The 13,529-nt window shown below is 43.9% G+C and overlaps 1 protein-coding gene across 1 annotated transcript in view; it reads left to right on the plus strand.

Annotated features, from left to right (window-relative positions):
* ttbk1a (tau tubulin kinase 1a) overlaps positions 1-13,529 on the plus strand; it is a 48,107-nt gene that overhangs the window by 18,092 nt on the left and 16,486 nt on the right. The window contains exons 7-14 of the mRNA XM_071522252.1: positions 4,321-4,386; positions 4,644-4,736; positions 5,060-5,185; positions 5,390-5,544; positions 6,015-6,225; positions 6,457-6,629; positions 8,625-8,965; positions 10,982-11,163. Of these exons, the coding sequence (XP_071378353.1) occupies positions 4,321-4,386; positions 4,644-4,736; positions 5,060-5,185; positions 5,390-5,544; positions 6,015-6,225; positions 6,457-6,629; positions 8,625-8,965; positions 10,982-11,163 (1,347 nt within the window). The remainder of the gene's footprint in view (positions 1-4,320; positions 4,387-4,643; positions 4,737-5,059; positions 5,186-5,389; positions 5,545-6,014; positions 6,226-6,456; positions 6,630-8,624; positions 8,966-10,981; positions 11,164-13,529) is intronic.

A 13,529-nucleotide genomic window follows, 5' to 3' on the forward strand; every position in this document is an offset into this window, starting at 1 on the left:
GTTTGCATGTTGGCCCTGCTCAGTGTTTAGGTGAGTTAGGGTGTTCAGCCCTGCAGGAGGTAAATCCAGCGTGCGCCTGTACACCAGGCGCTACGGTAGAAGAAGTCAAACAAGCATCAACCAACATCCACAGACCAGGAAGTAGCTGCTGATTTAACTGTAGTGGTTAAGTCAGCATCAACACTGTGCTGCCACAGCACTTTGGTGTTAACAGGTTTAGCTTTAAAAAGGCAACGCAGTTTCACTCACTGCAGTCATGCCCCCCGTCCCCCGTCCCCCGTCCCCCGTCCCCCGTCCCCTCCCCACCTCCATCCGAGCACCTAGAAAGCACTAGCGCACTTATTTTTATAATCATTATCCTCGGTTTAAATGGAGAGTTTTAGTGTCCCTTGATGGTCAGAATGCTGTTTCAGAGGCTTTTCCACCCTGACAAGAATTCAATTCTGGGAGAAACACTGAATATTTGGAATCTTTTGGCAAATTTAAAGATCTACCAGCATCTTTAATCCAGCTATGTTGGTTTCAGCTTTCAGAAACCTGTATGGGTGTAACTCTGTTAGCGTGTTTTTGCTTTGAAGGATTCAGCTGATGAATAAATCATCAGGGTGGAATAAATAGCTTTGCTTCTATCCTGTCTTTGAGGGATGAATGGAAACATGGAGTCCACTGACATGAAGCCAGCGTGTTGATTTGAACACGCTAATGGTCCATTCTATGTTGTATACGTCCTATACTGTCACATACTATGAATACTATATACTGTGTATACTCCTGTGTCCTTTTAGTTTTATTTTCAAATCAGGATATGAATAGTATTCCTAGATACCAGAAATGTGAAAAATAATAATGTTCTCCTTAATGATATCACCACATATAATCAGTGTTTGATAATTGTTTCAAATTATGATAATTATGGAATTATGAAATTTTCCAGCTAAACTGACATTTACTGACATTTATCTGTGTATTTTATACCAGGGATTAATGCAGCACTTTGGTTTTATATCTGTTACCAACTCAATGAGAGTTTGCATGTATAGTATTTGAAATAATCACCAGTCATCAGTTATGTGCTTTTTTTAAATGTTGATTTTTGTCCTGTGATGTCTGTTTGATTTGGAGTTTAGCTGTTGACTTTGTTTTTTCATCCTTTTATGTTTCAGTGTTTTTTGTTTTTCTTACAGTTCCTTTGGACTTATGATTTTGACGTGCATGCCTCCCGTTTCTCCATCATCTCCATGGTTACCGAGGGATGTGAGTGGTCTTTATAGCAACAGAGGGGTCACAGCCGTGTCACCAGCCAACCTCAAACCTAAAGACTGGAGTTAACCTGAGACAACAAACTTACCCAAGATTAAAAAACAGTCGAATCATCAAACAGCAAATCATCCAAACATTGTGGCTCATTCTATACCATTATGTTGTTAACATTTATAACATTTTATGGCTTTGATAGAGAAAGTGAGTTCTATTATCCCTACAGCCATTTTCTAGCCACTTATACAGGTCAGGGTTGCAGCAGCAACAGAGCAGCAGAGTAGCCCAGATGCAGCCCAGATATCTGTTTCCCCAGCAAGCGCCTCCTGGGGGATCCTCAGGTGCTCCCAGGCATGCTGGGAGATCTTCCCTAGGGTCTCTTCCCAGTCAGTCGTGCCCAGTGCACCTCCAAAGGCAGGTGCCCATGGGGCATCCTTACAAGGTGCCCAAAACTGGCTCCATTCACTGTTGAGCAACAGTGGCTCAACTTCAAGGTCCTACCGGATTGCTGAAATCCACACCCCATCACAGAGAGTAAGGCCATCCTACAGAGAAACCTCATTTCAACTACTTGTATCCTTGATCTCATTCTTTCGGTCACCACCCAAAACTGTGATCATAGAGAGGGTCGTAAAGAAGACTGACTGGTAAATCGAGAGCTTTGCTTTGTGGCTTGGCTTTCTCTTCACCACCACGGCCCAAAACATTGCCCGCATCACTGCAGCAGCTGCACCTAACCGGCGGTCAATCTCACAATCTTTTTTTACCTTCACTGATGAATAAGACCTTGATATACCTGAATTCCTCCACTTGGGCCAGCTGAATGGGACAGGCCTCCTTTTTCCAGGAGAAAACCATGGTCTCAGATTTGGAAGTGCTGACCCTCATCCCAAACCACTCCAGTGGACATCAGAGATCATGGTCCAATGAAGCCAGAAGGACGACATCATCTGCAAACAGCAGACATGCCACCCTAACATAATTGAATTGGATGCTCTCCAGACCTCGGCTGTACCTTGATATCCTGTCCATTAATATTATCAACAGCAGAGGGGACAAGGAGCATCCTTGTCAGAGTCCAATGCTCACTTTGAACCAGCTTGACTTAATGCCAAGAATGCACAGCTCTTAGTCTGAGTGTCCAGGGACTGAATGGCTCACAGCAGTACCTCAAACAGGATACTTCGAGGAGTACAATCATAGGCCTTTTCCAGGATTAGCAAACTGACTCCCATACCCCTAAATTATCTGTGAGAGGGTAAAAAGGAGGTACACTGTTCTGTGACCGGGACAGAATCTGCATTGTTGCTCCTGAAACTGAGGTTCAACAATCGTCTAGAGTCTCCTTTTCAACACCTGGGTATAGGCTTTCCCAGGGGGGCTGAGCAGTGTGATTCTTTTGGAACAAACCCTGCGGTCCCCTGTTTTAAAGATGGGGAGGACCATCCTGTCTGCCAATCCAAAAGCACTGTTCCTAAAATCGGTACATTGACAGTGAATAGCTGTGTCAACCACGACACCCCAACAATATCCAGAGACTTCCGAATTTCAGGACTGATTTCGTCTAACCCTGATGCCTTGCCACAGAAGAGCTTTCTATCTACCCAGTGACCTCTGCCAAGGAGATTGTCTCTGACCCTACAGCATCTTTCAGCACTGCTTCCTGAACAGTCTGTCGGGTCCAGGATCCTCAAAGTGCTCCTTCCACCTTCCGACGATGTCCCCAGTCTAGGTCAGCATTTCCCCGCCTCTGCTGAGAACAGTCCATGCAATGTCTTGCCTTCCCTTCCTGAGTCGCCAAATGGATTTTCAGAATCTCGTATAGTCTGCCCAAAAGACATTCTCCATAGCCTCTCCAAACTCCTCCCATACCTGAAGTTATACTTCTGCAACTACCACAGCTGCAGCCTTTCTGACCTGCCGGTGCCTCTCTGCTGGGTCAGGGGTCCTTCATACCAGCCAGGCTTGGAAGCTTTTTCAGCTTGACAGCCCCCTTCACTGCTGGTGTTCATCAGCAGGTTCTTGGGTTGCTGCCACAACAGGCACCGACAATCTTCTGAGCACAGCTTCTAACAGCTGCCTCCATGATAGAGGCTTTGAACAGGGTCATTCCAACTCCACAGCCCCAACCTCCGCCAGGAAACAGGAAAAGCTCATTGCGATGTGAGAGTTAAAATAATCTTTCACCAGCAAACCCTCACTATACATTTGGGTTTACCAGGCCTGTTGACAGTTGACATCTTAACCCCTATTTCTAATCCAAGTATCCAGAACATTTGGCCTCGGGTCTGATAAAACAACCACAAAGTCAATCAGCAACCTATGGCCCAAGATGCACTAGTACCATGTACACTTATATACCTCGATCATGGTGGTTGGTATAGTCAAAAAAGAAGATAACGCATATCGCATTAAACTTTGGTGATTTTTAGGTGCTGGAGTGTAGTTGAACTAAAGTATAAGTATCAGGTGATAATATTATAGACAATCCATGTCTATATCCATCCACAGAAGTCCACTAACACACTTCCCAGGTTCAGATCAGTGGAGGCTGTTTAGATCCGATGTGACCCTCTGCTGATGTTTCTGTTTGTGTCATTATTTGATTATTTTGGGTGGTTTGGTCATAATTTGCTCTGTTTACATCAAAAGCATTAATCCCTCAGATTATCAAGACATCACGTTAAAAGGATTTAGTGTCTAAATGTTCTGTTACTGCACCTTCTACAATACACAACACAGGATTTATATAGATTTACTTTGGCAATAAGGCAAATAATTGGCTGAAATTTATCTGTGATGAATTATGTTTTTATATTATGAGTTTTTTGGAAAGGATTTTAGTTGAAAACCCTGTTACATGAGGAAAATATGGTGCCTAAGAGTTCGAAATGCTTTTTTGTAAACAGAGTGTAAATTATACAGAGTTTTATAATTTTGTTCTACTTTTTGTTGCACCAACACTGTGTAATGTAGAAATATAACCTGTAATAATGAGTTATTTATATTTGGGCACATTGTTGAATCAGCTGCTGACTAACCTTGGTCTTTTCTTCTGTTCAGCCGAGAACTGTGGCTGGTTTCAGAGGGACGGTCCGCTACGCCTCGGTCAATGCTCATAAAAACAAGGTCAGTCTCTCTGTTGTCTGATGAAACCAACATTAATGTCATCAGGCAAACAACGGCCTTTAAGTTAGGTGAAGCCTGTTTTCAGTCACAGAGGTTTTCTGGTTCAGTGCTGAGGACACAGAGTTGGTCAGCCAGATGGAAAACACTGATAGGCTTTACACGTCAGTTAATCAGTACAATAACCAGTAATCACTGTAATAATATTAATAATTATCCTAATAATCTGTATTTGTTCCGTTTGTGATCTGTTTTTCCAGGAAATGGGTCGCCATGATGACCTGTGGTCGTTGTTTTACATGTTGGTGGAGTTCGCCGTTGGACAGTTGCCATGGCGAAAGATCAAGGATAAGGTAGATAAGGTTTCCTATCAACAGGAAATAACCAGTAACTCTCTGTTATTATAATTTTGGAGGAAATCTTTTCAGTTGCAGTGATGCAAAGGTAGAAGGTAGTGGTTTGGTTTTGGTTTTTGCATTGTTTTGTCCACATTTTTTTTTTTTTTTTTTTTTACAGTAGTTGAAATCAAAATCACCAAGAGATTGTTTTAGTTGACGGAGTCATTAATGCCCAAAGACATTAACAGAACTGCAACTGTCAATATAATATCTGTATTAATCAGTATTAATTAAGATGAAGAATGCTGAGAGTGACTTTGCTGTTGGTTGTTGTCCAGGAACAAGTTGGTCAGATTAAAGAGCGTTATGACCATCGTATGCTGCTCAAACACATGCCTTCAGAGTTTCACGTCTTCCTGGACCATGTCCTGGCTCTGGACTACTACACCAAACCAGACTACCAGGTACTACCTCTACACTCTGGCTTCTACAGCTGTTAGTACAAGAATTGTTATATTGTTTTTCTTTGTTTTTTATTTTTGTATTATTGTGTGTCAGTATGTACTGTACTACTATGGTAGTTTTCAATGTGTCTCTGCTTCAGTGTTACCAGACTAATTCCTGACATTAGTTGGACTTGATGATTCTGTATTTTTTCTTCATCCCAGCTGCTGATGTCGGTGTTTGAGAACAGCATGAAGGAGCGAATCATCACGGAAAATGAACCATTTGATTGGGAGAAGGGTGGAAGTGATGTCACGTTGTCGACAAGTGCCTCCACCCAACCACAGCACAACACCCGACCCACTGCCGCCATGGTGGGGTAAGAAAACACCACAGACTAGAAGACCTGCTTACATCTCTAAAATCAAAATTCACCCTAAAACAGAATTCACATCTGCTGCACCTTTGGCTTCCAGGCTTCACTCTCTCTTAAATCTCAAACCAGAACATGTACACAAGATGGAAGAGGGCTAAGTTTGGTTAAGTTTTTCAACTTAACTTCAACGTTTTATCTTGGTGAACGACAGGTTTCTTCCCATCAGTAACACTGTAACATCCAAGGCTGCTGAATAATATACACTCCAATGCATATGCAATGCTTATTTTTCCTGAAACTCTACTGGGTGAAGAGTTTTTGTTCCAAAACAGAGTACGGGCCCCTTTAAAGTGTTTAAATTCAGTACATTGGTATCTGTTATATGAAGACTACCTCATGCAATTAACTGAAAATTGTTTAAAAAATATTGGTATCGGTATCAGCACTCCTGAAGCCCTGTTGTCTGTTCCCAGAGCCATCGTGACGCCGGTTCCTGGAGATCTTCAGAGGGAGAACACAGACGACGTTCTGCAGGACGAACATCTCAGCGACCAGGAGAACGCCCCCCCAGCCCCACCCAGCCGCCCCCCCGCGGAGCAGAGCACCCAGCACCCTGGGGAGCCAGGCGAAGCCTGGGAGGATACCGACGTCAACCGCAACAGACTCAGGATCAGCCTGAGCAAGGTCTGCACTGACAGACACAATACAGCATGGATGGATGGATGGATGAGAAGATATGAAGCATTTTATCTATTTATCTGTTGGCCTGTATGCTGACATAGTACCTAAGTAGATAGTAGTAACCATGGAAACACTTTCCTTCCACCACTCGTTTGGTTATGAATCTTCAACTTCCAGCTCCATGCTGGAGCAGTAAACATTACTTCCTGTCTTAAACCTCACTTCCTCCCTCAGGGGGCTCAGGACGAAGAGGCGGGTCGGGGGGCGTGTCCGGTGTCGCCGGGTCGAGGCGGACCCCCGGAGTCGCCTAGCGGTCCGGTCCGGTCGCTACGATACCGCCGGGTCAACAGCCCCGAGTCCGACCGCCTGTCTGCCGCGGAGGGCCGGGCCGACGGCTACGGACAGAGGTGAATCAAAACACCAGAAAACAGAAAACGTTTCAGAGTAACAAACCATGGTGACACAAAACACCAGAAAACAGAGAACCTTTCAGAGTAACAAACCATGGTGACACAAAACACCAGAAAACAGAGAACGTTTCAGAATAACAAACCATGGTGACACAAAACAACAGAAATCACTAGAAATTTTCAGGGGTACAAACCAAACACTAGAAAATCATTCGAAAGTTTCAGAGTGACAAACCACAGTGAGACCAAACACCAGAAAGAGTTACAAACAAGCGGCAATAACACTGTAGTTTGTTTTACTGTGGACTACAGTAGTGTTTATGTTCCTTTTTAACTGATATTGCTGGTTTGTGGTTTGACACCACAAAATTTCAAAGAAGCACATAATTGACAAGACAATAAGTGTGTAGCACTATTACATGAATCAGTCTTGTGTTGTTGTATGCTTTTGTGGATGTCTTGGTAATCTCAGACATAACTGGTCAGTTTCAGTTTGATGCTGCGTTCAGGCTCTCCTCAGGTTGGATTTGATGTTGAGATGTAAGAAGGTAGAACCAAACATCATCAGCAAAGCCACACTGACGCTTTGGATTGTGTTACAGCTGGATGGACGTTCATTCCAAGTTTTCAGCATGAGATTCACCTTGAAGTTTTCTCGACCCACCTCTTTTCCTTTGCTGACTGTGCCTGCTGACAAACAAGGCTTTCTAGTTTGGCATCCAAAATGCCAAATTTTGACACTTACTTATCTGATGCTTTGAATTCTGCAACTTCAAGCTCCAAATCTCCAATGAAAATGCCAGGGATAAGACTCGGTTGATGTTCATCAAAGGACATTCTTGAGGATGGGTGATGAATTTGAACAAACTGCCATACCTGTGGAAGTCTGCCAAAACAAGCTTTCAAGGACACCAAAAGCTCCAGTGTGAAGGTGATAAACTGGCTCAAGTGATGAGTGGGAGCCCTAACCTCTGTGAATGCTCACAGTGTTTCGAAGAGCAACTGACAGCAACTTTCAAGCTCCAACTTTGATTGAAATGAAAACATTTCCTTCTGCAGTGACAAGATTGTGTTTCCAGTGCCTTGAATTTTTCAGAATGAGCTGGTTCCAATGATTGGAAATGTCCAGGTAGGGAAACTTCCCAAGCCATTCAGTGTCACTGAGTTTTCATTTTCTTTCATTTCCAGAAATGTTCTTGCCTCATTCAAGCAGGCAGCAAAAGCAGCAAGCATTTTTCCTCGATAGTCAGTACTTCCCAGGACCTTAAACTGACGCTCTTTCGAAGCTCATGATGTTCACAGTGTGGACTACCAATGCAAAATGCTTCTTGCAAAACACAGAAGTTTAAGACTGGTTGGTTTACTTGCTCACACAGAAGGGCAACGAAGCCTTTGTGTTTCTCTGTCTTACTGGATGGGCTGTTGCTACACAAAGATACAAGTTTCTCCGGTGTTACTTTTTTCTCTGGGAAAGTCAATTGGCTTGTTTGAAACATCATCTCCCTGGTTGTATCTTTCATCTTGAAAACAACCAGACTTTCTTCATGCTCTGTATCACCTGTCTCATATCGCCAGAAAATCCTGGACCTGCATTGATGTGATCAGTCTGTGTTGAGTCTGTGTCTTTGGGAATTTGGGTTATTACTTTATTATTATATTATTACTTAGGACAATGAAGATTCCATAGTTATCTCATTGGAGTACAGTGTTTTCAGTGTAACTAACCTTTTTTTTTTGATTAGCAAAACTAAAATATTTTGTATCTTACAACACTCTGTCAATTTCTCTCTCACTTTCCTGTAGAGTTTCTGGAGAATCAACCAAAAGTACAAACCCATTTTTCTCAACTCCTCAGATTAATCTCTTCTCTCAACTCCTCAGATTAATCTCTTCATATCATTGTAACCATTGCAAACCCTGTCTGTGTGTGTGTGTGTTTCTGTGCTTCTGTGACTGTTTCTGTGTGTGTGTGTGTGTGTGTGTATGTGTCAGGTCTAGGATGGACATCCTCGGTTCTCCGTCTCGTCATGTCTACTCCTCCCAGCCAGCTCAGATGCTGTCTGTTGATCCTGGTTGCCGCGGCGACCGTCAGGTGAGTGGTCGCCAGGAGGCGTCAGTGGCGTCCGTCGACCAGGAGGCGCACAGCAACGCCTTCATCCGCTCTGTCCCATTGGCCGAGGAGGAGGACTTTGACAGCAAGGAGTGGGTGATCATCGACAAAGAGACGGAGCTCCGTGACTTCCAGCCAACCACATCGGGAACCACGGACGAGGAGCCCGAGGAGCTCCGCCCCCTGGAGGAGCAGGAGGAGAGGAGGAGGCTCCGGGCGGGAGGTACGAGCTGCTGTCTACACTCTCAACGAAAAGGGTTCTATAGAGCACCAGAAAATGGTTCTTCAGGCCTAATGCCACAACAGAACTCTTTATGATGCTCTAAAGAACCATTTTAGAAAGGTTCTCTGTGGTACCATGCTCAAACAGTTCTACATAGAACCCTTACGGTGCTGTAAAGAACCCTACAAGAAATGCCTATTATAGCAACATGCTGAAAGGGTTCTACATAGAACCTTTTATGGTGCTGTAAAGAATTATTTTCTATCCATCTATCTATCTATTTATCTAACTACCGTCCTGTAATCAGAAGGTCTCAGGTTTGATCCCAACCACAACCTTGTGTCCTCTGCACGACCCTGAAGATCCCAGACAGCCAATGGTTCAACAGTTTCCATGGGATCCTAGTTGGTTGCCTGTTGTTGCTATAATAATCAGTAAATATGAGATGAGACAACAGTACGGCAATTAGGGTTTGACATTTTTGGATTGAAACTTTCCATAGCCAATATTTTGTGCTGGTACACAGTATGCCTTGGGGAAATGGATTTGAATAACTGTTATTTTCCCCTGATGTCAAAGTTGAGTCTCTTTGTACCCATTCACCAAGGTTTGAAAGACCAGAAAGGCCATTTACTGGATAAAACCACTGTTTTTGAAGAGGTATCTGAAATGCCCTCTTAATATGTAATAACTGTTAATATGTGTTACAGGAGGAAAATTTGATTGGCATTCTGGACTCTATTACAGGAGATGGTGTCGGAGTTATCCGAAAACCTGAAATGAGTTTAAGGGAGAAAAACATCAAATTACATCACAAGGATTTTCTCCATGTCAACACAGCTCTAGAGAAAACACTTCTGTGGCTTTAAATTTTCCCATTTCTTTCATCCCCAAAAACTCCAAACAAAACTAGAAGTGCCTGGTAGCTGGGTCTTTCAGGTTCTAAAGAATTCAAAATATACAAATTCTCCTTGAATGATGAGTGAAGCTGGAGGCCGAAGGTCCAAATGAAAGGCTACAGCAACTGGAATGAGGAATTTGGGAACATCCATCCAAACCTGCTCAAGTGGTTCATCCATAATGTTAGTTAATGTTAGCAGTTACCAACTTCATATTGGTAGTTACATTCATATTAGTAGTTATATTTATATTATTAATTGACAGCATTTACAGTCTTTATAGTATTAGTAATCCCAATGTTATGCTATCCTTAGTGGTGTTTCTTTGACTGCCAAATTGTTCATGCTAGCTGTGTCTGCTAGCTAACAGTAGGTGATTAAAGCTGATACTGTTAAAAGCAGTTGTAGGCTACAACTTACACCGTGAAACTGGTTGGTTTGGGGATAAATATAACATGAACAACATCATGCAGCCAGCTGCTAACACTATTGATAGGTGAACCACTGGTGTTCGATATCATGTCCCCCTGATTGAGGACAATTTTGGTGTCCAAAGAGTGAGTCAGCCATTGGTTAAATCTGCCTCGTTGTCTTCCACATTGTGTGTCCCACCCTGAGTATGGTGTAAATCAAATATGGCTACCCCGAAAGTAGAATAAATACTTCAGCTCTTCCTCCAATTTTTCAATCCTAGCTAATGTTTTAAGCCCCACAAAGAATTTGAGAAAATAATGCTAACCAATATGGACAAGACCATATTACTAATAGTTAAATGAATATTATTGACAAACTATGTTAATGTGAGCATTATTTCCAATATCGATGTAGCAGTCAAAACTATACAAACAGAACAAACGACTAAAATGACTAAACTAACTAAGCTAAGCTAACGTAGCCTGAACCCTTCCTGTTTGAGGCAGCAGCAGCTCAGGCCTCTGCTGGACGAGCCACGCCTGCCAACATCATGTTGGTGTTACAGTTTGCTTAACTTTTGTTAACTTCGTTGAACTTGTCAAACTCTGCCAACCGACCTCCTGGCAGCTTCGGTCCAAAAATATCAGCTTCAGTATTGGCTTTCAGTCAGTTGAACTCTGGTTAAAAGCTTGTTTGTCTGCAGGCGGGGAGCTGGTGGTTCGGCCAAAGACCCACACCAGGGACAGCAGTCGAGGGATGCTGACACTGACGGAGGAAGAGGCGTCTAGGAAGAGCAGCGGTAGCCCCGCCCAGTCGCCCTGTCACTCACTGCCGCCAGGACGCCCACGCCGGAGAGAGTCGGACCCCATTGGACCTCAAAGACCGGTAAGAGACCCAGCCAGCCAATCACAGGAGAGCCCAGCTCTCTCCTGGCATATTGGTGGACAGATGACTGGGGTGGACGGCTGCTGTACAGCTTCACCGCTGTGATACAACTATCTGCACTTTGGCTACAGTCATCTCACCAATCCATGTGTTGTAAAGAGGAGCTGTACAGCGGCTGCCGTGCTTGGCTGTCCATTAACATGCACCTTAAAGATGTCAAAGTAATGAAAGGCAGGTAGACTCCTGGAGGAATTTACCTGCAGCTTTACAGTGGCACCGTCCTGCAGCTCGGCCTCCCTGAGCCGGCGATCACACCGAGAAGCGTCACTACAGCGCGGGCAGACCGTGCCGATCGAACAGCTCAGAGCGCCGGGGAGCTGCGTACGCAACCGGCCGATCTAATGTGATAAATTAAAAAAGAAATGGATTGAAGCAGACGTCGAGCTCTCACGGTTGCAAGAAGGAAGTAATTCCTACCAAAACCCTTCCACAAATTGACATCAAAACAGGAAGGAAGTGGTAAAGGAAAGCCCACCTTTTGCTTGATTGGGTTTGGCCCAAGTGTGATATTGACGAGCAGTGCGACTCCACGGCTTGAACCAAAAAGTTTCGAATATTTTAACTTTTTTAGACAGATGCTAGTGCAGAGAGACAGGAAAGGTTGGGAGGGGGGGGGGGATGACATGCAACAAAGGTTCTGGTCTGGATTCAACCCTGGACGTTACATGGTATGTGCCTTAGACCAGCGAGCCACCGGTGCCATGCCATTGTTCCGACGGCCCATTATTCCGAAACCCCAATAGTCCGAAAACTCCATGCCTGGCTCCATCCACAACCGTGGCTTCTGACAGCCTTGACCGTGAGCTTGCTCTAACCCTAACCTCAGTGACCCCATGCCTCAACCGAACCACCTCCGGGATAACGGGCTGTCGGACAAATGGACTTTCGGTCCAATGGGTAGACATTTTTCGGGACTATTGGGGTTTCGGAATAATGGGCCCGTCGGAAACAATGGGCAGTCCCCGAGCCACCAGCACGCCTCCGAGTATTTTAACTCTTATGCTCGCTTAAAAACCGCCAGAAAAACATGAAGTGCGTCTCAAGAGTGGAGTGCGTGGTACCGTTGGAAAACAAAGGTTTTGCGAGCGTTGCGTACGTAGCAAAGCTTCTCTCTGTGATCGCCCCCTAAGTGATGAAACCCAACCGCCGTCATACGCAGTCATGCTGTTTAATTACCTCACTGCCAGATTCAAGCTGCTATAATAGATTAGACTGAATATTTACTTCATGCTGAAGCTGTTCTCTACTTCTGACAGTCAGTAAGGGCGTTAAATGTTAAGTCATGCAGACAATATGAAGTAGCTCTCATTTACTAGTATGTTCACTCTTATATTACCTTCTGCTTCAAACATCCCAATGTTGAGTTTGATTCTTCCATGACTGCCTGTGACATGTAAACCAAGAGAGTTTTTAACGCTATGAGAATGGTGCCGCCGTCTTTTCCATGTCAGTTGACCAGAGTTGATCTCTTTTCCATCCGTTTGGTTTTGCCCCATGACTTTTGGTTTGGATCATTGTTTTAACTCTAAGGTATGAATGGGAAACAGCATTATTACTGCAGCAGATGTAGAACATGTACTGTATTAATTACACGCAGTGATGATGTTTTAATGTAAGGACGTTGGTGATGTTTTCATCTGTTTGCCTCATGTTATATTGTATTGCTGTATTTTTCTCATGTTCTGTGAGACGTTAGACTTTATCAAAATGACCAACTATGACATAAATTTCACTACGTGGTATAATGCTGATCGCACACACACACACACACACACACACACACACACACACACACACACACACACAGGCACATTACTACCACAGTGAAATCCTTAGTGGTGACCTTGGCAGGTAGCTGGGATCCAGGTCTCTGTCCATAATTCAACACAGTTTTGGTGTTTGTGCTTTTACACACCAAGCCTGTGTTCAAGTCTGTTTGGGATGATGGACCAGTGGCCATTTACAGTAAAAGAGTGCCGTTAAAGAAGTGGGATAAAGAGCATCTTTTTCTGTCTTTCCCTCATGGTGATATTTACCAAAGAGCTGTGAATGGGAGCCAACATGGCATGGCTCATACCGAGAAATATGTGACTTCTCCTGTCCATCATTACAGCCCCTTTGCCCCAGCGTATTCTGAAGAACTGGCCCTTAGTATGAAATAAGTAAAAATATAAAAATCAATACAGCTGCCATCATGAAAGGCTAAGAAATAAACAGCCCATTAAGGCCCAAGCGTACTGGATGCTTCATTTGACGCTTCTATGTTTCACTGCAGGTGGAGTTTGAAGCATCAGCACCAAAGCTCT

Source organism: Centroberyx affinis, unplaced genomic scaffold (genome assembly GCF_046629955.1).
Source record: "Centroberyx affinis isolate AG114_WGS23_722 - 3 ecotype Tasmania unplaced genomic scaffold, CSIRO-AGI_Caff_v1 ptg000086l_1, whole genome shotgun sequence".
Classification (NCBI taxonomy): domain Eukaryota; kingdom Metazoa; phylum Chordata; class Actinopteri; order Beryciformes; family Berycidae; genus Centroberyx; species Centroberyx affinis.